The 22,900-nt window shown below is 53.8% G+C and overlaps 1 protein-coding gene across 2 annotated transcripts in view; it reads left to right on the forward strand.

Moving 5' to 3' along the window:
• Positions 1 to 22,570, forward strand: part of WDR86 (WD repeat domain 86) — a 34,522-nt gene extending 11,952 nt beyond the window's left edge. The window contains exons 2-6 of one of the 2 annotated variants that reach the window (XM_049861956.1): positions 3,524 to 3,665; positions 7,173 to 7,596; positions 16,190 to 16,325; positions 19,190 to 19,293; positions 19,701 to 19,965. In XM_049861956.1, coding sequence (XP_049717913.1) covers positions 3,524 to 3,665; positions 7,173 to 7,596; positions 16,190 to 16,325; positions 19,190 to 19,293; positions 19,701 to 19,877 — 983 coding nt within the window. In that variant the 3' untranslated portion in view covers positions 19,878 to 19,965. Of the gene's footprint in view, positions 1 to 3,523; positions 3,666 to 7,172; positions 7,597 to 16,189; positions 16,326 to 19,189; positions 19,294 to 19,700 lie in introns of both variants that reach the window. The other variant, XM_049861957.1, reaches the window with a different exon arrangement.
• Positions 22,571 to 22,900: the final 330 nt, after the last annotated feature.

The raw sequence follows: 22,900 nt of genomic DNA on the forward strand, positions 1-22,900 counted from the left end.
ATCATCTGACCTCCAGTTCTTGGAACTTGAGCCAGCAGCCTGCCAAATTGCCTGCCAATCTTGGGATTTGTCAGCCTCCCACAGCCTGTGAGCCAGCAGCCAGCTGTCTGACCTGCTGATCTTGGGTTTGTCAGTCCCTGCAGCTACGTGAGTCAGGAGAAGCCTCTAGCCTGACACCTGCCCCACGGACTTGGGACTTGTCAGCCTCTACAGCTGTGTGAGCTATTTCTTTGAGATAAATCTGTGTGTGTGTGTGTGTGTGTGTGTGTGTATATACATATACATATACATATACATATACATATACATATACATATACATATACATATACATATACATATACATATACATATACATATACATATACATATACATATACATATACATATACATATACATATACATATACATATACATATACATATTTATGGAGCCCTGGTGGCGCACAGCTTAAGAGACTGGCTGCTAACCAAAAGGCCAGCAGTTCAAATCTACCAGCTGCTCCTTGGAAACCCTATGGGGCAGTTCTGCTCTGTCCTGTAGTGTCGCTAGGAGTCACAATCAACTCGACAGCAATGGGTTTGGTTTTTTGCTTACATATATGTATGTATGTGCGTATACATGTATTATATTTATATATGATTCACTGGTGTTGCTTCTGTATAGAACCCAGCCTAAGACAAGCACTTAGGTTGTTTCCATCTTTTTGCTAATTGTGAATAGTGCTGCAATGAACATTTGTTGTTGCTGTTAGGTGCCATCAGGTTGGTTCCAACACATAGCGACCCCATGCACAACAGAACAAAACACTGCCTGGTCCTATGCCATCCTCACAGTTGCTGCTATGCTCGAGCCCATTGTTGCAGCCACTGTGTCAGTCCATCTCCTGAGGGTCTTCCCTTTTTTGCTGACCCTGTACTTTACCAAGCATGATGTCCTTCTCCAGGGACTGATCCCTCCTGACAACATGTCCAAAGTATGTGAGAAGCAGTCTCACCATCCTTGCTTTCAAGAAGCATTCTATTTATTCATCTTCTAAGACAGATTTATTCATTCTTTTGGCAGTCCATGGTATATTCAATATTCTTCACCAACACCACAATTCAAAGGCATCAGTTCTTCGGTCTTCCTTATTCATTGTCCAGCTTTCACGTGAATGTGAGGTGATTGAAAACACCGTGGCTTGGGTCAGGTGCACCTTAGTCCTCAGGGTGACATCTTTGCTTTTCAGCACTTCAGAGATCTCTTTCAGACAACTTGCCCAATGCAATGCATCTTTTGATTTCTTAACTGCTGCTTCCATGGGTGTTGATTGTGGATCCAAGTAAAACGAAATCCTTGACAACCTCAATCTTTTCTCCATTTATCATGATGTTGCTTATTGTTCCCATTGTGAGGATTTTTCTTTTCTTTATGCTGAGATGTAATCCATACTGAAGGCTGTGGTCTTTGATCTTCATCAGTAAGTGCTTCAAGTCTTCTTCACTTTCAGCAAGCAAGGTTGTGTCATCTGCATAATGCAGGTAGTTAATGAGTCTTCCTCTAATCCTGATGCCCTGTTTTTCGTCATATAGTCTAGCTTCTAGGATTATTTGCTCTGCATACAGATTGAATAGGTATGGTGAAAGGATACAACGCTGATGCACACCTTTCCTGACTTTAAACCGTGCAGTATCCCCTCGTTCTGTTCAAACGACTGCCTCTTGATCCATGTATAGATTCCTCATGAGCACAATTAAGTGTTCCGTAACTGCCATTCTCCATAATGTTATCCATAATTTGTTATGATCCACACAGTCAAATGTCTTAGCATAGCCAATAAAACACAGGTAAACATCTTTCTGGTATTCTTGCTTTCAGCCAGGATCCATCTGACATCAGCAATGATATCCCTGGTTCCACATCTTCTTCTAAATCCTGCTTGAATTTTTGGCAGTTCCCCGTCAGTATACTGCTGCGGCTGCTTTTGAATGATCTTTAGCAAAATTTTGCTTGCATGTGATATAAATGATATTGTTTGATAATTTCTGCATTTGGTTGGATCACCTTTCTTGGGAATAGGCATAAATATGGATCTTTTCTAGCCAGTTGGCCAGGTAGCTGTCTTCCAAATTTCTTGCCATAGACGAGTGAGCACTTCCAGTGCTGCATCCATTTGTTGAAACATCTCAGTTGGTATTCCGTCAATTCCCAGGGCATTGTTTTTTACCAGTGCCTTCAGTGCAGCTTAGACTTCTTTCTTCAGTGCCATCGGCAATGAACATAGGTGTTCCTATGTCCATTCATGCCGCTTCTATTAGATCCCTAGGGTATATAACTAGGAGTGGAACTAGTGACAGCTCTACTCGTAGTTTTTTGAGGAACCACCAGACCGTTTTCTACAACAGCTGTACTATTTTGCATTCCCACCAGCAATGGATGAGGGTTCCAGAGTGTTGACATCTTAACGATATTAAGTCTTCCACTCTGTGAGCACGGGATGTCTTTCCATTTATTTGAAAAACAAAACAAACAACCCAGTTGCTAGTGAGTTGACTCCAACTCATGGCCACCGCATGTGCGTCAGAGTAGAACTGTGCTCCGTAGGGTTTTCGGTGGCTGATTTGTCAGGAGTAGACCATCAGACTTTTCTTCTGAGGTGCCTCTGGGTGGACTCAAACCTCCAACCTTTTGGTCAGCAGCCGAGCACATTAAGTGTTTGCACCATGCAGGGGCTTCCCTTTATTTAGGTTTTTCATTTCTTTCAGCAGTGGCTTACAGTTTTTAGTATACAAGTCTTTCACCTTCTTTATTAATTACTTTTTTTTATGTTATTATAAATGAAACTGTTTTCTTAATTTTCTTTTCAGATTATTCATTGCTATTGTATAGAAATAAAACTGACTCTTATGTGTTGATTTTTGTATCCTGCAACTTCGCTAAATTTATTTATTAGCCTAACGGTTATTTTTTTTTTTTTTTAATGGATTCTTTAGGGTTTTCTACGTGTAAAACCATATTATCTCTGATACGATAATCCAGGACAATCTCACCATGTCAAGATCATTAACTTAATCACAGCTGCAAAGACCAAATAAGGTCAAACTTCCAGGTTCCAGGGATTGGGACCTGGTATCTCTGGGGGCCTGTACTCGGCCGAGCACAGTACCTGTACCCAAATGTAAGGAGACCAGCAGACACACAGCATGTACCGTGTGGCTAGCGCTGGAGCTCAGTCTGCACAGCAGCTCTATGAGGTAGCTAAAGTTACCACCCACATTTCAGATGAGGAAACCGAGGTGCGGAGAGGCTAAGTAGCTTTACTTCCTATAGGCGTGTGTCAGTAGTGAGGGATAAAAGGGTCCAGAGCATCTCGAGAGTCTCCCAGACTTAAATCGTCCTTTTAAAAGGCTCGTCAGCTCTGGATCTGTTTGAAACGTTCCCTGCCCCTGCTTTCCTCCCTTCCTCCCCTTCTCAAACACCCTTCCCGGATGAAGACTGTCAGCAGGCAGCACACCGTGCTCACGTCTCCCCTCCTTTGCAGGACACGAAAGCTACGTGACCTTCTGCCAGCTGGAGAGCGAGGCTGCCTTCACATGCAGTGCCGACCACACCGTCAGGAAGTGGGATGTGCTGACTGGCCAGTGTCTGGCCGTTTACCGAGGACACACATCCATCGTGAACAGGTCAGTATGACCGGGGCTCTTGGGCAGCCAGTCAGTGAGGCCTCGGTCTTTAGTCAGGGGCACTACCCGGCAGAGCGGATGGAACAAAGGTGTAGGACGTGGGCCCTGCCCTTGGGAAGCCTGGACACGGGAGGTGGTCAGCAGCACACAGTGGTGGGGGCTGGAGCAGAAGGGCACAGTGCTAATACTCCAGTGCACTGGGAGTTTGGGAGGCCGAGGGGCAGGGGACTCACCCACTCTTCCATGGCAAACCAGTTGCTGACTCACAGCGACTCCATAGGACAGAGTAGAACTGCCCATAGGGTTTCCAAGGCTGAAATCTTTGCAGAAACAGACTGCCACATCTTTCTTCCAAAGAGTGGCTGGCAGGTTTGAACCCCCAACTTGTCGGCAGCCGAGTGCTTTTAACCATTGTGCCACCAGGGCTCCTCTTCCATGGCAGGTACCTCCAGTACCCTGAATTGTGTCCAATAGCACCTTTGAGGGCCCTGTCAGCACTGCTGCCCGCTGCTGGCTGTGAGGAGAGGCAGTTGTGCCTACTGCTCCCACTGATGGGCATGAATTCCAGAGGAAATCACTTAATTGATAACTGATGGTAGACCCGGGGGGTGGAGAAGGGGAAAAATGGGAATTGTGAAGAGGGAATCATGGATGTTTTTAAACCTCTTCTTTCCATGTGGTTGTTGAAAATATCCCACCCCTCCGTTCTCAAGGAGGTTTGAATTTTCCTTTCCTTATTAAATTTGGGTCTGAGCTAAGCAATGGAAATTCCTTTGCTGATCAGATCAATTTGATACTATTTATTTAGCTGAGGTGGGTTGACCAGCCCTGTCAGAGTCCTGAGGGAATGCCCGTACAAGGGGGAGACTTGGAGCCCCCGCCAGCAGGCCCTCTGGGCCGAGAAGGAGCCGCATTCGGCCAGAGGTTCATCTGAGTACAGCCCGGTACTCAGGAATTCATGGAACATTGCCACAGGATGGTCCGCCAGCTGGGGCTGGGGCGGGCAGAGAGGAAGGGGTATTCTAGTGGGCGGGTGATTAACCATCAGGGTGGTGGGTGAGAAGCTGGGCCAGGCCCGTGATCTCAGCAGCTAGATCAGCAGGGCCTGCCGGGGAGCAGTTCCCACAAGGCAGGCTGCTAGGGGCACCCCTAAGTAGAGTGCAGCAGTAAACCAGAGGACCTCATGGTGCTGACTTGGGATGATAAAAGTGGAAAGGTCTGTCTGGAAGGAACCCCAGCAGGGCGCCCAGCCCGGCCACTGCCAGACTGCCAGCAGCTGGGGCGCAGAGCGCTCAGGACCGCCCAGGGGTAAGAAGACAGACATGCCATTGAAGGCACAAGAATAGAACTCAGGTCTTCTACAGCTCACGCTGGCCTCTTCTGGCCATGCTGCCTTTCTTGAGAAAGATGCTTGTTATTAACATAAAGGGGGAGGGGTGCAAGGAGTCCCCTCTGTGAGTGGCTTGAAGGTGCCCGGCAGATGGGGCAGGTGAGAGAACTTCCCCCTGGCCCGTGTTGGCCACCGTGATCTCAGGTCACAGCTGGCTAACCTGAGGACCACCGGCTGCTTCTCAGAAGTAAATCTGGGCAATTAAGTTAGGAAGCGGGCTCTGTCACTGTTAGCCCCCCATTAGGAAGCGTGCTCTGTGGTCACTGTTAGCTCCCCCACGCCCACACACACTGTTTGTGAATGTTCAGCTGTTAAGAAGCAACAGCCCTAGGTCAACTTTTGCATATTAATAACCTGGTGACAAATGTGACAGATGTCTGAGATGAGGGTGTGGAATTCACATCCTCTTAAGTTTCAGAGCCAGCCCAGGCATGTGAGCATCAGGGGCTTGGAAGCTTCCATGACACCAGGCCACACCCCAGGCCTCCCTACCAACGCAGCCCCCCACGACACCACCCGCCGGTGCTGTGTGGCAACAGTCAGTCTCCACTTAGAAATACACATCTCGAGAAAATCCAGGCAAAAGCCAGTCAGAAGCATGACTCTTACTTTGGTGCAGTTCTGTTGCATCAAGTTCCTTGCGGAAATGAGAGTTGTCTGAGGACTCTAAGGAGAAACAGGCCTGGGGTGCCAGAGTCCTGCAGCCGGGCCAGACCTCCTCCTGGCCTTTCACAGAGGAGCCTGAAAGGTGGGATCCCAACCCTTGGTGGGCCCCTCCGACCCCACACATAGGGCTCTCCCAGTAGAGGCAGCCCAGCCCAGCACCCCCACCCAGCTGCACCTGCGGCCTCAAAGCCTGTCATGACCCCCTTCCCCCACCTGCTGTGACCACTGGGGTTCTCAACAAGGAGGGTGCCAACCTCTGAAGCTACAAGCAGGATTCCATGTGCATTTCCTGTGAGTTTTCCTGGGATGGGGGGGGAGGGGGCCTTCTTCACATTCATCAGAGAATAAGGGTCATGAATATTTACTGCATGGAACCGGGGGAGCTTGGGTGTCTGACACCAGGCATCAGCCCTCATGAGGTCCTGCTGGTCTGAGCTGACAGCAGACCCTTGTTACGGGCCCCACACCTCACACCGTGCACCCCTTGCCAGAGCCCCCTGTCCTGCTCACCTGTGCCCCCTCCTGGGCCCTCACCTTTATAGGAAGTCACAGGTGGACACAAGGGGCACAGTGTCCCGAGCTATGAGCACAAGGGCCTCCCTTCCTCCTCTTGGGTCCCTCAGTCTGAAACCCACCACTCAGCCACTTGAGCCTGACCTTCGTACAGGGTGACCAACTCATCCCAGTGTGTTCCTATTTTAAAGTTGGAAGCCCTGTGTCCCCAGAAACCTTTCAGTCTGGGCAGGCTGGGACAGTTGGTCACCCTACCCATCCCCTTCCCTGCCTCCTTCTTTCCCTTCTTCCCTTTCTACCTGCTTCCTATAATGATTTTTTGGGTAACTGCTAAGAGGTATTTCCAAGGCTCCCTGGGGCCTTGATTCTGGCTGAGGGTGAAGTCCAGATGGACACACGGACTCAGCACAGGAGAGGAGCTCAGCCAAGGGGGAGGCAACGGTGAGGGTGAAATCAGGGAGGCTTCCTGGAGAAGGGGACTCTAAGCAGAACTCAGAAGGCAAGTCTGGCCAGATAAAGGAGAGGCTGCTCCGGCTGCTGTGCCGAGTCTGACTGGGCAGGAGGCTGTGTGGATTCCGGCAAAGGGCATGGTGTCCACACAGGGGTGGGCGGAGAAGGGAGAATGCTTGGGGCCAGACTGAGGAGGCCTTGAGTCTGAGTCTTGTTCTGGGGGTGGTGGGGAGCCCCACGGCCGAGCTACTGCTGGAGCTCCTCACCGTCCTCTCCTGATGCAGGAGCCCAGGACAGCCTACCCCCTGCTTTCCTCAGATCCATGTCTCCTGTCTGCCGGGAGTGTCTTGCCCTTCCCCATTAGCTGGACTTTTGAACATTTAGAATGTCAGCCAAAGGGACCCTTGGCAGTGGGACTTGGGAAATAGGGTGTAACCCTGTGGCCAGCCTGGCCATCTGACCCTCAACCCTTCCCCTCTTGCCATCAGGATACTGGTGGCCGACAGGCAGCTCTTTAGCAGCTCCTACGACCGGACGGCTCGCTGCTGGAGTGTAGACAAGGAGCAGATGTCCCGGGAGTTCCGGGGCCACCGCAACTGCGTCCTGCCTCTAGCCTACTCTGCCCCGCGGGACCTCCACAGTGCCCTCTGCGAGCGGGACGAGGACATGGCTGGGGGGCTGCTGGTGACAGGAAGCACCGACGGCACGGCCAAGGTGTGGCAGGTGGCCAGTGGCTGCTGCCACCGGACACTGCGGGGCCACACGGGTGCCGTGCTGTGCCTGGCACTGGACACGCCTGGCCACACAGCCTTCACAGGCAGCACTGACGCCACCGTCCGCGCCTGGGACATCCTGAGTGGGGAGCAGCTGCGGGTATTCCGAGAGCACCAGGGCTCTGTCATCTGTCTGGAGGTGAGACGACCTTGGCCGCCCGCAGCCCGTCTCCCACAAAGGCTGCTAACCCGGCCTAGCTCCTGAGTCTGTGTGGCTGGGCTGTGCCAGGGCCCCGCCTAAGACCCCAGAGTGGAGCTTGCTGGCCCAGACCAGGCACCTCCCAGGGGCTGTTCTCAGGGCCCCAAGTTGTGGAAAGCTGCCCCCTGTTCTCCGACCAGCCATGGAGGATTCCTAGGCCTGTAGCAATCTAGAACCCCAGCCCTACGACCTGCCTGCCCTCAGATGCGTGCTCACCGCGCTGCCCCTGGTTTCCTTATCTGTAAATGAGGATTGTCTAGGCCTGCAACCCCTTGTCCAGAATTCTTAGATCCAAAAAGTTCTGACAAACAAAAACCTTTTTCTTAAGGTGGCACCACAACTCACCTGAGCAGAGGTGAGGCTGTATGCAGTTTTTATTTATCCCTTTGCCTGGAAACATTAGTGTTTGTAAAATCCAAAAGGCCCCGAGATGCATCTGGCCCCAAGCTTGTGGGTAAAGAACTGTGGACATGAGATTGTAGCTACCTCATGGGCTGTGTGAGGATTTAATGAATTAATAGAAGACATCAGAGTACCTAAACAGGGCCTGTATGTGGTATGTTCTCGACAACCCTTGGCGATCAGTAACGTCATTGTCATTGTTTTTGTCACTAAGCAGCTCACGTACGTGCTATCCCGGGCTTGGCAGTGGGTCCAGTTAGATGTGCGCCTGCTCTCTGTTGTCTAGGAGCACAGGGGTGCCAGGCTCTGATCTTGGCCAGCCTCTTCCCTTCTGAAGGGGAGTGGGTCAGCCCCTGCTCCCTGGGGAGCCACATCTGAGGTGGTAGGAGAGGCATTCAGGGCAGCAGGAAGCTGAGCAACCTACCCCATAGGTCGCCCGGCAACCATGGCCGTGGGGGTGGGGGGAGACTTCCTGGAAGCCACCTCCCTGGCTGGTCCCCACTGGGGTCAGGTCAGGCCACCGGGTTGTGGTTCTGGGGGTGAAGGTAACTTGCGGCTCCAGGACCAGTGGAGGGACCCTCTGGCCCCTCACCCCAGGCCACCCAGAACCCCAGAGAGCCACAGGCACCCATGATGGGTTTGCCTGGCTTCTCAATCATTTCGTGTAAGTCACATGTCTATGACTCTGACCCTGCTTCCCTGCGTCGTGGCCCAGTGGGGACATCGAGCTGTGACGTGCCACCTACTGTGTAGGCTACCCAGCCTCAGTTTCCACAGTTTTCAGGTGCTGGAATAAAAACAGCCCTCCTAACCCCTCAGGTGCACCGTGAGACTCAGAAACAGCAGATATGAAAGCGGCCTGAGAACGTTATACATACAAAGCTGTGGACCTCCAAGGATCTTACGCCCTTTAAAAAGAATCTTGTGGTCCAGCCGTTTGTGGTGATGTTTGTACAGCAGAGGGCCCCCCCGCCCCCCGCCAGCCAGAGGTGTAACTGAGGCATAGCAGGCAAGGCGGGCACGCTCCCTTGGTGCTGTTTGAGGGGGGGCGGTAATACCGGTTTCTGCTGGCCATCGCAGTTTCCATCGCCAGCTCTGAGAGATCGTTCAGCAATTTGAAACTAATTGCCATAGGTGCTGTTTTCCACAGGTAGGCCCCTGCCCCAGCTCCGCTTATGTTTGTGCTCTGAGTGAGCCAAAGCAGGAGGTAGGAAGGGGAGGGGGCGGGGCAGGTGTGTGTTGGTGAGGGGCCCAGCAGGTGAAGTCAGGGAGGAGCCCCAGCCCAGGAACCCAGCACAGGAGCAGGAAAAAGAGCCAGCCGGGATGGGGGAGGGGAGGATCCTGGAACAGCAGCCCTTCCCTCAGGCCCCAGACCTGCCTCCCACCCCAGGGGCTTGAGGGGGCTCCCCGGGTTCCCTGCACAAGGTTATCCTGTGGGATCTGGGTGCTGGTCACCCAGCAGAGTCGGAGAAGCTTCGAGTGTTCCAGCAGAGAGCATCAGAAAGGCTCACCTGAAATCCCGTCTAAAAGAGAGAAGTCAGGGGACACACGCAGCACACACGCACACTATACACACACACTACACACATCACACACTACACGCCACACATACACATACCACATACACACTACACGCACTACACACATCACACATGCATGCCATGCACACACCACACACACACACTACACACATCACACATACACACCACACTTACATACCACATACACACCACACACACCATACACACACACTACACACACACCATACATCACACATACATGCCACACACACCATACACACACACTACACACATCACACACTACATGCCACACATACACATACCACATACACACTACATACACATTACACAAATGACACACTACATGCCACACATACACATACCACATATGCACTACACATACACCATACATCACACATACATGCCATGCACATACCACACACACACATCACACATACACACACCACACACACCATACACGCACACTACACACATCACACACTACACACCACATACACACTACACACACACCATACATACATACATGCCACACACACACCACACCCACACACCACACACATAATCACACACCACACATACACATACCACATACACACCACACACACACATACCCGCCACACACACTCAACACACATCACACACACTAGGCAGGAAAGCAGCCTTGAAGGACCTTTGGGGTTTCAGTGGGCAGGAGAAGGAGGAAAAAGAAGGGCAAAGAAATGGCCACAGCAGGGTTGTGGCCAAGGCCCCTGAGAGTCCCTTGGAGACGTGAGGAAGAGGGCTCCAGGCAGAGAGCTTGGAACGTCAGGAGTGAGTGCAGACAGACACTCCATCGCGGCTGGCTGAGCACTGCTCCCTAAAATGGTGTAGGAAGGGACTGCCACGTGAGGCAGCACCCTTTTCCTATAAAGTGCTTCGATGTTGCTGTCCCTCACTGTCGAGTCGGCTCTGATGCATGGCAACCCCGCATACAGTGGAAGGAAACATTGCCCGGTCCTGTGCCATCTTCATGACCGTTGGTATATTCAAGCCCATTGTTGTGGCTACTGTGTAGTTCAAATGCCTTCCAACCTAGGAGCTCATCTTCCAGCACTATATCCAACAGTGTTCCATTGTGATCCATGGGTTTTCACTGGCTAATATTTGGAGGTAAATTGCCAGGTCTTTCTTCCTGGTCTGTCTCAGTCTGGAAGCTCCACTGAAACCTGTCCACTGTGGGTGACCGTGCTGGTATTTGAAATACCGATGGCATAACCTCCAGCATCACGGCAATACGCAAGCCACCACAGAATGACAAACTGACAAATGCTATAAAGAGCAGCTAGCTCTTAATTCAGTAAACATCCGGTCATTTGGTCCATTCGTTGGTTAGTTAAGTGGGTAGTTAGCTATAAAGTTACATCCTGCTTCCCTCCAGGGTGGGTTTGAGGTGGAAAAGCCCCCCTTGTCCAGGATGGTGGGGGGATGAGACCTCTGCTCAGTAAAGTCCTCCAGTATCCTGTCTCTGCAACTGAAGATTTTCCACTTTTTAGGGAAGCATAATTCAATAAAGTACCCACCACAAATGGTCTGTCGAATCTTCCTTTACTGATTTTAAAAACGAGTCAGGAGTTTCAGGAATTCAGCTGCGTCTGTGGCCTGTGGGCTGGGCTGGGGGACAGTGTGGGAGCTGTCCAGTAGGTCGGGAATGAGACCCGTGGGCGAGGAGGGCCAGGCCAGGCCAGGCCAGGGGCAAGGGCGGAAGAGGGGGAAGGCATTCCTCTTGTTTGGCTTCTAAAGAAACGGGAGTTTCTCTTTTGTTTCCTATTGTTTTTCCCAATCTCAGTGTATAATGTCACTTCATAAATATAACTTTCATTATATAACAACCTTCACTGTAATCCCTTGGGAAATGTGTGTATAAAATATAGGTGTTTCTAATGGTGTCCTGGCCTGGCCCGTCTCAGATTCCCCCTGTCTCCCATAACAGGGTGAAGGCCCCTTGTCTCCCTCTCCTGCAGGCAGCCTGGCGCTCTCCGAGAGCTCCACGCGCTGCCAAGGCAGGTTCCCACGAGTGGAGAAGAGGTACTTAGTAAGCTTCCTCTTGCCTCACCAGCTGGCTCCTTTCTATGAGTCCAGCCGAGTGTTGGGACCATATCAGCCATACAAGTGAGGACTTTTTTTTTTCTCTTCACTGTCATGCACACCTTTCATTTAACGCCTCTCAGAAAACTGGGATTCCTGGAGGCTAGAAGTCTTAAAAGTCACATTTGCTTATAGTAATGGGGGTTCTCTCAAGCTCAAACACAGGATTGAGGGGCATGTGCTCACAGGAGCAAGGCAGGGATCGGCCTCACAGGGTGGGTCCGGGAAGCAGGACGCAGGGCAACAGGCCTGTGAGACTACCCTGTGGGTTGACTGCATTCTTTTCTCTCTCCTGCTTTCTCGGTTTCTCTATCCAGAGACCAAGCACGACTGCCCTGATTGCTTTCCAGCACACTCAGAGGAGAGGAGCCAGCTTGGCCCCACCCGGTCATCCACATGTGTCCGGGGGGCACAGGCCGGCCAATCCCACAGGTCCACTTGCCGTCAGCAGTGGTTCCTGTGCTCGGAGAAGAGTTCTGAGCCCTATGCCCTGGGAGATGGACACTCGGGTGGGGGTTCTCATTCCATGAATGAGGGGAGGAAGATTAAGACTTCACCCCTTTTTCAGAGAGGGTCACTGAGGCAGAGAAGGGGAAGCTGCTCAGCTGTTGTTACCATGGAGAGACAGGATTTAGGGCTCAACCTCCAAGTTCTCTCCTGTGATAAGAGGTGACTCTTACAGCATGAGGGAACGGTGGGGGCGGGGTGGTGGGCACATGCAGCCCCCTAGTTCCCCTAGCCTCACACCGCTGTGGGGTCCAGTGTGCTCAGACTGGGCACCTGGTCATGGCAAGTCCAAGTCTGTTGTGCAGTCTGGCCATGTGAGGTAGACAGGACCTGATTGTGGGCCTCAGCTTTCCCAGTCTCCAGAATGGGAGACCAATGATTGACCCCTTTAGATGGACACAGGTTTCTTGTGTGCTGGGCAGGTGTGGAGCGGCACCACCCCCTGAGACAGACAGATGGGTCTCTGGTGTGCTGGGTGGGCGTGGAGCAGCACCACCCCCTGAGACAGATAGATGGGTCTTTGGTGTGCTGGGCGGGCGTGGAGCAAACCAGTGGCTCTCAGCGCCCGTGGATCTGCTCTAACAAGGCGAGCTGCGTCCATAAGGGCCTCGAGGGGAATTGCTCTTCGTCTCACATCCGACTCCGGCCACCACATAGTATCCTTCCCTCCAGACTCTGGCTTTCTAGTCCATGCCGTGGCTTAGTGCTGGCCACACTTCCTAAGCCACTGCTGTTACTCTGTAGCTCTGTACTCAGACCCATTCAGGGCCGCTCTGAGAGGTCTCCTCACCTAGCTCCATGCCCCACCTAGCCTAAGGCATATGCTGTCTTGCCCCTGGCCTGGCCTTCAGTTTCCTGGGACTGACTGTAGAGTGTGCATTCAGTAACACAGTGGCCCGGTTAGCACACAAAGGACCCTGAGGACTTTCGAGAGTGCAGGCGGTCTTTCCCTCCTGCCCCTGTGTTGCACAGGCAGGTTGCCTCAAAGGCAGTTGTAAGATCCCAAGAAACCACAAGGCTGCTAAGATGAGGACCCCAACCAGTGGCAGTAACCCTTCCATGATTGCTACGTCCATCTGGTCCAATCCAGTCACACACGAGACACAGTGTTGGCACAGTGAAAGTTGTTTTATTACTCACAGAAAGACAGCAAACAGTTCCGTGGTGAGCCAGTCTTCCCTGGGCCCAGAAGGCTGACCAGGAATGGAGACTCCTCTACACATGCCCCACTTTGCACCATAGAAGGACCTTCTCAAAGGGGACTTGCTCACCTTTCCCGAAAACCACTGGGTGGGCATGTCATGGCTGAGGTGTCAGCAGGTGCACTGTGGTTCAGGGGCTGAGTTCTCTCTCTCTCTCTGTGGCTCCTCTTGGCTGGCTCTGCTGTCATCACTGGTCCAGATCTCAGCCGACAGCCTTGGGACAGCCCTGGGCCGGCCCCAGCTCTGGGCTGGCATCACAACTCTTGAGGTAGAACTACTCTGTGGGAGAACCCTGAAAGGGGGTCCCAGGCTCGGTGGGCAGACCCCTGCACAGGGCCTCTCACCACCAAGCCCTGTGGGCTGAGAAGGCCCCATGCTGCCGCAGCTTTGCTGTTCAGGATGGAGTGGGCACTGCCCCAAACCTCTGGGCCTCCCACTTGCACGGGGCCTGCTGCTCCTGCCTCTGAGCCCCTTGCACTGCCCAGGGCCTCTCGCCACCAAGTGTTTCAGCTTTCCACCTGGGTTTCTGCCGCTGTCCAGGCCTGCTCCTGGTCTCGGCTGCTTCTGGTGCTATTGCAGCCACTGCTGTCCGACTGCTCTGCCGCTAATTCTGGGCTCTGCCGCTGTTTCTGCCTTCTATAGGGTCTAGGGTTTCTGTTGCTTCTGGTGCTGGTCCTTTATTTCTTGATAAATTTCCAATCTCTTAAGCGCCCCCCTCCTAGCTGATGTTTCTACCCTGGGACAAGATTGGGGCTTGGGATTCTTCAGCACAGAGCTTCTGTGTTCCCAGAGGACAGCCTTGCCCTTCCCCGCAGGAGCCCAACGTTTGCACTTTCCAACCCAGGAAGCTCTTTTATTGGCCTGACCACCAGCCTTCTGAGGCTTAGTCAGCATTGGGCCCCCAAGTGACCCCTCTCGGTCTGGTCAGCCCCCACTCATTAGCCTCAGGTGTGGTCCTGCTCTCAGACCCAAGACCAAATCATTTACTGAAAGGGTACCACACTGCAGCTCCTCCCCTCTGGGAAGCACAAAGAGCAGGCAGGGGGACACTTGTCACTGCCATTCTAAGAGTGGTAGCGTGAAGTACAGACATGCTTGCATCTCCCCCAGCTGCACAGCCCTAGAGCTGGGAGCACTTACACTCGGGGTCTATGAAATCTCATCTTGCTCTTCGCTTTCTCCACCAAGAGACAAACCTCTTGCTAACATCCATTTCCTGTCTGTCTTTGACCCTGTCTGTAAAATCCAGCTGACACACATGGACTCAGGGCAGGGACTTAAAAGGGGCCTTCACCGCGAGACACGTGAGCATCCAGGGCCCTGCGGTTGTGGCCTGCCTCTAATTGCTCTGGAGAGGAAGAGTCTGTGCTTGGAGGTTGAGAGCCGGGGGAGCTGGTCTGCGGTTTCCTGTTGGGGTATATACTGGAATACCAGCTGAGCCTTTAGATACTGCTGTGCTTGGTGAGCGGCTGTATTCCTACTGCTAAGGGGGAATAGGCCAGGCTCCTTTGGTTTGTTGAGATTAACTTGTGGGCCACCTTTCCACAGCTCAGGGGTGGAAGACTGGAACTCTTCAGAGTTATCCAGTCTCAGGCATTTGCCTCCACACCAGTTGGCCCTGTGTGGGCCAGGGAGCTGCTCTCCCCTTCCTCTCGCAGGCCTACGGCCAGCTCCGAAGCTTCCAAGAGCAGAGAGGCAAGGCCCTGAGAAATCAGCCAAGCCTGAGGGGCCTCTGCCTACCCTGTTCATTACAGAACACCCCAGAGGGCCTCAGAGGCCAGGTAGGGTAGAGCCGGGAGCCTCACAGGTTTCCTCCTGAGAGGCCAGGCCAGAGGAGAGGGGAGGGCCTACTGCAAAGTGCCAAATCCAAAGTCCACAAGGAGATGAGCTGGCTGGTCAGATTCCTGTCCTCTGGAAGTTGAGTTGAGAGGTGTGGGGACACGGGAAAGCTGGGTCAGCTGTGGACTGAAGTGTAAAGGTGGCCCAGAATGTGTCGTGAGGGACAAGTGCTCACCCAGCTGTGGACCCAGGAGGTGGTGAGGACTTGGCGATGGGTGTGCACTGGGGCCTGTCACCTGATGCCTCAGAGGGAGGCTCCACCTTCCTTCCAGGCAGGCCTTCTGTGCCTAACCTGTGTCTATGCCCCCAGAGCTCCTGGATCCAGCTGCACTCACTAATGGCTGTCCTGGGGGTGTGCAGCCAGCCCTGTCTCTCATGCCCTGGAAGCTGGAGGGGCTCTGGGCCTTCTGCCCCACGTGGCTGCGGCAGGCAGTGCCCCTGCCTTTGGCTCCCTGTCTCTGTCTGCTGACCTGGGCTGGCAACTGGGAGCTCTCTTGGCTGGGTAGGGTTTAGTCTAGGGGAACTTTCAGAATTGCTTCAGTAGTCACCATAACCCCCTTGGGCTAGTCCACTTATCTGTCTTGGCAAGGGGGGCTCCTGTGAAGGGATGGGAGCTGTCCCCACCCCATGTCTCCCAGGTGGAATGTGGCATGGATGAGCTCAGCTCAGACTATTTTCTTCAGTCAGGGCCAGCCCCATCTTTGGGCAGCCAGTGGGCAGGGTATCCAGCACCCCATGGTAGCCCTGGACACCTAGCTCCAGTTCAGGCAGAGTTCACCTCCATACACAGTGGCCCACATGGCCCTGCCCTCTGGAGTGAGGGAGTGGATGGGGTCACCCCAGGCAGACTCACTTCTTGGCTCATGACTGCTGGGTGGCTAGTGGCCAGGTGGTGGGCTGACCCCCTCTCCTCCCCAGCTCGTGAACCAGCAAGTGTACTCGGGCAGTGCTGACAGGACGGTCAAGTGCTGGCTGGCCGACACGGGCGAGTGTGTGCGCACCTTCAAGGCCCACAGACGCAGCGTGAGCGCCCTCAAGTACCACGCGGGCACCTGTAAGTGACCCGCCCGCCGGCACTCCCCATGCCCCATGGCACCCACCCCCTGCGCCTCCACCTCCTGGAACCTACCCAGACTCCCTGCCTGGGCCTCTTCCCACACTCTGTGCTGACTCACAAGCCTGCCCTATCATCCCCTTGCTGAGCCCCGGCTGCAGCCTGGCCATCTCCAAGTCTTGTCTCATGTTCTCACAGGTTATTCCGGAGAGAAGATCCAAGTTAGAATTTGGGGCTCCCTCCACCTTTACAAGAACGTGGCAAGGACCCAAATGTTCCCAGCTCCTGGGGTAAAAAGCCCCTCTCAAGGACAGATTCTAATTATCAAAGCAAGGCAGTGGCACCCAGTTAATCTAGCCAGACTTGAGGGCCACATGGGTTTTGGTTCACTTGGGATTAGGTTTGACTAAAGATAAGAGAAAACCCAAATAAGGGCTCTTTAAAAGAGATAGTGGTTTTATTTTTCTCTCAGGTAAAAGAATTTCAGAGGCTGGAAGTCTAGGCTGAAACAGGTGACCCATAATGTCATCAGGTGCCGAGATTACTTCTATTATTTTGCTTCATCATCATTAGCCCATATATTCTGTCATCGAGGTGGCCTCATGGTTCAAGACAGCTGCTGGAGCTCCAGCCATCATGTCATGTTTCAGGCAGAAAGAGGAGGAGGAAGGAAGGGAAAAGAATGCCCCTTCCAGCTGAGTAGGCCCCACCAAAGACTTCTGTATGCATCTCTCTGATCACTCTTCCTGCGAGAGAGACTGAATAGTGATCTTTTATCTGAGGGTTTTGCTGCCAGGATTAAGACCATGAGTATTTTGGAAAGAAAGGCAGAATGGCTTGTTGGGGAGACAACAAGCTGTCCCACAGGTCTCAAATTGTCACACATCTGCCCTTGCTGGGTGGTCACGTTTACCCCAGACACACCCGGAGAACAGAGACTGTGCAGGGGAAGCAACCCCAACCTCACTGTACCTCATGCGGCAGGACTCTCAAGTTCCTGAAAGTCTTCCCAAAACTTTCCCTGCTTTCCCCCAACCTCACATTTTGCCATCAGCCCCGCCCTCCCCCTCTATTGCCTCCACCCTGTGACAGAGCTGAGCCCGAGTGTAGTCTTCGAGCACTAGGGCTGGGGAGGGAGGTCCTGGGAGGGAACGGGTCACAGTGGAAAATTAAACGTTGATTTCACAGCAAAGGTGTGAGATGAAGATAGAGTGGGAATTTCTGAAAATAGAGCCTGAGGTGCCCTCGAGACTGAGGTGTCTGACAGCTGAAAAGGTTTTTCCTTCTTCATGTGTCAGAGCCTCTGGGTGTGACTGTGGCTCTGCTTCTGAGCCCAGGACATTTGAAGAGAGGAGTGCTCCCCTCACAGGGTTGCTGCCGACAGTGTACAGGGGAGGATTCCACTGCGGGCGCCACCCACCGCCCCTTCCCATGGCAGCAGCTGGAAGTGCACCTGCAACTGAGAGAAATCCCATGGACTCTCCCTACTTCCCATTGTCAGGGAGTGTGGATGGGCCGCAGGATGAGCTCCCGGCCCTTCCCACCTCAATGCCCAGCAGCCCCAGGACATTCTCAGGGTTGATGGAGGGGAAGGCAGGAAAGGTAGTAAGTGTAGCAGGTGCTGTGGCACCACACTCCACCTTCACCACCTGGGCCCTCTGCCTATGAGGGGCAGAGCAGGCCAAGGTGCCACCCAAAGGGGCTGGGAGCGGACAAGAGCAGCCCTCAAAAAATGACTAATGGGACCCCATGGCCTTCTCCCTCAGGTGGAACAATTCTGAGGTCTGGTCTCCCCAGGGTCTCCAGCAGGACTGTGCCCCAGGTGCCCACAGCAGTCACCCACTCATTAACACACCTGTATTGGCATCCTTCCCTTCCCTGTTCATCTCCCCCACAGGTGCTTCCTGGAATCCCTTGCCCAATGAGCTGCCTGCACTCAGACCCTAGCTCCGGGTATCTCCTGGGAGACTGCGGGCTACAACAATAGTGAGCAAGCAAGTCCTCTAGGCCAGTGGCTCTCATGTGCCCCCCCGCCCCAGACCAGCAGCCCCAGCAGGGCCCCAGACTTCCAGAAGTGTCAATGTCCAGGCCCACTGGATCAGAGACTCTGGGTGGGGCCCAGCCATCTGTGTTTACCAGCCCTCCAGGGGATTCTGTGCACACTGAAGTTTGAGGACAGTTGGACTAAGTTAGAATGCAGAAACAAACCCCAAGGAGAGGCACAAGCCTAGGGGAAAAGCTGACCAGCCAGCAGCTTCCTCCATCTAGAGTGGTTCTGCAGAACTCTTGGAGAACTCAGGAGGATTTGGGTTTTGTTTCAGGGGCCAAGTCCATTGCAGAGGAGGGCAGCCTCTTCCAGAGAAATGCCTTTCTGGTTAGTCCTTGCTCTGAAACAGGATGTCCAGGCAGACGAAGGGAGCAGAGAGCTTCCAGGGCCTGGAGATGGGCCCTCGGCCCCAGGGGAGACTAATGGAGCCTGGGTGAGGCCTTCAGCAGGGACAAACACCTGGAGAACAGCACAGGCTGACCTGAAGCCCAAGGAAGGCAGGCAGCCCAGGGCTGCAGAGAAGGCCTCAGGCCACCCTTAGGTTCACACTGAGCTCCCAGGGACTAGGGAGATGCGGATGGGCCACCTTTTATGTGGCACCTCATTCTTTTTGAAGGGCTTCTGCATCTTTCCCACTTGAACCCCCTAACAGCCCTGTGGGGCAGGCAGGCAGTGCTCACCATCTGACCTGGCGATGGCCTCAGATCCCACCCTTCCTGCCCTTTCCCACGGGTGTTCCAGTTCCCCTCTGGGAGGCTCCAGAGGACAGGGGTTTCAGCTGCAGGGAGGGCCCAGTGTGCGCGCTCTGTGTCCACAGTGTTTACCGGCAGTGGGGACGCCTGTGCCCGCGCCTTCGACACCCAGTCTGGAGTGCTGCAGAGGGTGTTCCGTGGCCATGCCTTCGTCATCAACTGCATCCAGGTAGGAGTCCCCGCGGCTTGCTGGGGAGAACAGGTCTGAGCCCCAACTGACCATCAGAAGTGAGGCTGCAGGCGCTGGTCCTGGCCCAAGTCTCCAGTGCCCTTCCCTTCATCACTCCACCGCAGGGCAGCCCAGGGGGCGAGCTTAGGCTCCTTCCCCCAAGGCCTCAGAGCCCTCTACCCGAGGTCTTAGCACCTACGAGATGCTGTCAGCCAGCCCTGCCTAAAGATGGCCGTGGTGCTGTGACCACTGGCACCGCTGGCTCCTAGGTTATGCGCCAGCAGCCGCTGCAAGGCTTCCCGCGGGCGGGGCTGGGGCGGACAGAGGTGTGGTTCCCGCCCGCGGTGGGGAAGGAGAGCAGGCAGAGTGTGGTAACAGCACCCCTTCACGCCCTCCACCCCACGCAGGTGCACGAGCAGGTGCTCTACACGGCCTCCCACGACGGCTCGCTGCGCCTCTGGGACGTGCGCGGGCTCCGCAAGCCCGGCCCCCGCCGCCCGGTTCCCGAGCGCGGCCGCTCGCAGCGCTTCAACAACAGGGTGGGCTGCGCAGCAGCCGCGGCGCACGGGCCGGCCCCGACGTGAGCGCAGCCCTGCCGGTGCTCCTCGCCGCCCGGCAGTCTCCTGCTTCCGATGCTGGGAAGGAGGGACGAAGCACCTGGAGCCTGGATAGGACTTCGTTAGCACTTTTTGGTTGTGTCCTTGCTTCCGTTTTCACTTTGTAATTACGGACTTTTCAGAAGCCCTCAGTATTCAACTGCTGCAGCCACCCGCCTGATGGGAAGGCCTCTTGGAAGGAGCCAGAGTGACTCGATAGGTTGTACTCCCCTGGAAACTGCCTCGGCCCTCTGTCCCTTTCCCTCCTAGGGCTTCCCTCTCTTCCTCCTCACCCCCTTCTGCTAGAGGCTCCTGCCCTCAGGCCTTGTCATCTGTCACACCCAGGATGCTCCCAATGCAGGATCACCAGCCAGAGAGCTGCATCGTGGTTGTGGAAACCACCAACACCCAAGTTCCTGAACTCCGATGAAGCCACCTCTTTCCTGCTGAGAGGAGATGGGGACATTTTTCACAAAATCCACTGAGCCAAACTCATGTTTTCATTTTGGCAAATTGTCAGGAGGACGTTTATAGAGAGCTGAAATACACCTGCTTAAAAGTGCTCTTTGATGTGGTGTATTCCCCGCCCCCCCCCCAACAAAACTGGATCTCTGCTTCCTTTAGGAGGGGTTCCAGGAACACAGTAGAGGCCTGGCCTCCAGTCCCACCTCTGGCTCCCCTGGGGGCCTCAGGGGAGTCCACACCCTGCCTGGGCTGGCCTGTTTCCACAGTAACAGGAATTCTATCACTCTCTGCTTGGGAGCTCCCATTATTTTCTGGCATGAAGCAAAGAGGGGGTCTCTTCTGGTAGGATCTGGTGTAGGAAGACCAGGGTAGTAGCCACTTCACCTCAGCGGTGTCCCAGGGACCTCTGTCAGCACATATCCAGTAGCCAGCTCTGTGCTAGCATGGAGATACACACCCTACACAAGATGCAATGGCAGTGACTTGGGGGAGTGGGCTCAGGCCTTAGAGATACAGGCTCTACCCCCACAGCCTCCCTCAGCAGCCCCTCCTATCACTTGAGGGGCAGCTCATCAAACCCTTGCTGGTGCCCCTTTCCTGCAACCACAACGCCCTGTGCCAGGCCTGGGCTGCCTCCTGGTGCAGGAAGAGAAGCTGCCAGAGATCCTCGAGAGCTCAGGATGGCTAAGAAGACAAGTCTGGGGGGCCTACGCAGCTCTCCATGTGGAGAAATGTACACTTTACTATCTCAGGGGTGCAGAAAGCATCGCATCAGCAAGATAAGCAGAAGCGGCAGGACAGGTCTCACCTGCTCCTCAGAAGGCCCAGTAGTGCTAAGGTCCAGGGGAGGTGGCTGCCCCTCCAGCCCAGGTGAACAGGTACAGTATGGGCACCGTGGTCAGTATGACCGCGGCACACACCTGGGACTGCTCCACCATCCGAGCAGCCTCCAGGGAAGCTGGGCTGTAGGGAAGGCCATGTAGAGAGCCTGCAAAACGTTCACTGTTACCTGAGTGTGACTTTAGCACACAGGACCGACCTGTGGGGCTGCCAGGCCCTGCCGCCTGCCAGTGGCTCTTTTACAGGCCCGTGGCTGTGGCTGCAGGAGGTCCTCCGGGAAGGGAGCTTCCTAAGAAAAAGCTGAGGTGACATTTCAGGAAGGTCTGGCGGAACCATCTTAAGCACCTGCCTGTGAACACTCTCGAGGGGAACCAGTCCTGGGCCTAAACCCACACTCACATCCTGGAGACTCCTCTGCTTTTAAAGGCAATGTTGCACTCTTTCTCAACAGCTCTTGCTCAGACGTCACCTTACACCCCTTATATAACCAGAGAATGCACAGTCTACGAGAACTATTCAGTTCTGTCCACCCTGCCTCTCCTGGAGAAAGAGCAGGAAACATAAACCTCTATTTTGCAATTACAAAGCATAATAAATTTGAGATACTTTTTATTTCGGCAGCCCAGAGGCCTTTGCTTGATGTCAAGGAGGCTTTAAAGATATTCATCACCTCTCTAGATCGCCACAAGCCCATGAGAAGTCTATTCAGCATGGTCAGAGCCTCTAAACCTAAATTGGGTACCTCTCCAGCCACATCAGTCACCTTGCTGTAAAGAAATCAGATGGCCATGGTTTTTGCCTTTGATACATTTGGTTGGCTAGGGGAAGAAGGACAAGAAGCTATTTAGGAGTATGGTGGGAAAATAAGAGTAACATATGGCGTGTCACCAAAGCCAAGAACAGACAGTGTTTACAAGAAGTGATCAGTGTCAGGTACAGCCGGTTACTGCAACAGCCTCATAGCTGGCCTTGTCAATCTTGTTGTCCTACTCAAAACCCTCGAGTGGCTCCGACACTCTGCCACTCAAATCTGAACTCCCACCTGCCTTTCAGGGTGCTCTGCAGTGCATTCGACAACCCAGCCAACCTCAGTCTTCTCTGCTCCCAACACACACCCTCTGAGGGGTCAAGAACAACCCCCGTGACCCCATGAATATGTCACACTCAGTATGCCCTACCACCGTTATCTCCTCATTTGCCCCAGTTCTGGAATGTTCTTTCTCTCCTGACTCTCCAAGGAGGTCCTCTTCAAGGCCCATCTCCTCTGTGGTGGCTTCTCTTATTTTCAGCCTCAGCACACTCCCTCCAGTTTAACCGCATTTTCAGCACAAATGTCCTTTGATTCTTCAGTAGCCCTACAGAGCAAGGAGTGACAAACAGTTGCTGCCTAGCCAGTTTCACATGACTAGTTAGAGGCGGAGCCAGGACCAGAACCTGAGTCTCCCAACTTAAGTGGACAGGTGGCTGTAGAGCTCTGCTCATTGCTCACACATAGTATATGTCCAGAACTACCTCCAGAGGGCAGCTCCTGCTGGGAAGACCAGAGCCCATTCTGTCACTCCAGGAAGGGGATTCTCTTTCCATCTCCTCAAGAGAACATGGAACAAAGACAGGGACCTGCTGGTGTGGCTGTGCCTCCCTAGCTTTTCCATCTCCGTGAAGAAAATCATTCAGAAAGGTAGAAGCTATGCTTGGCCCAAGCCCAC

The sequence above is a fragment of the Elephas maximus genome, chromosome 20 (assembly GCF_024166365.1).
Source record: "Elephas maximus indicus isolate mEleMax1 chromosome 20, mEleMax1 primary haplotype, whole genome shotgun sequence".
NCBI classification, from domain to species: Eukaryota; Metazoa; Chordata; class Mammalia; order Proboscidea; family Elephantidae; genus Elephas; species Elephas maximus.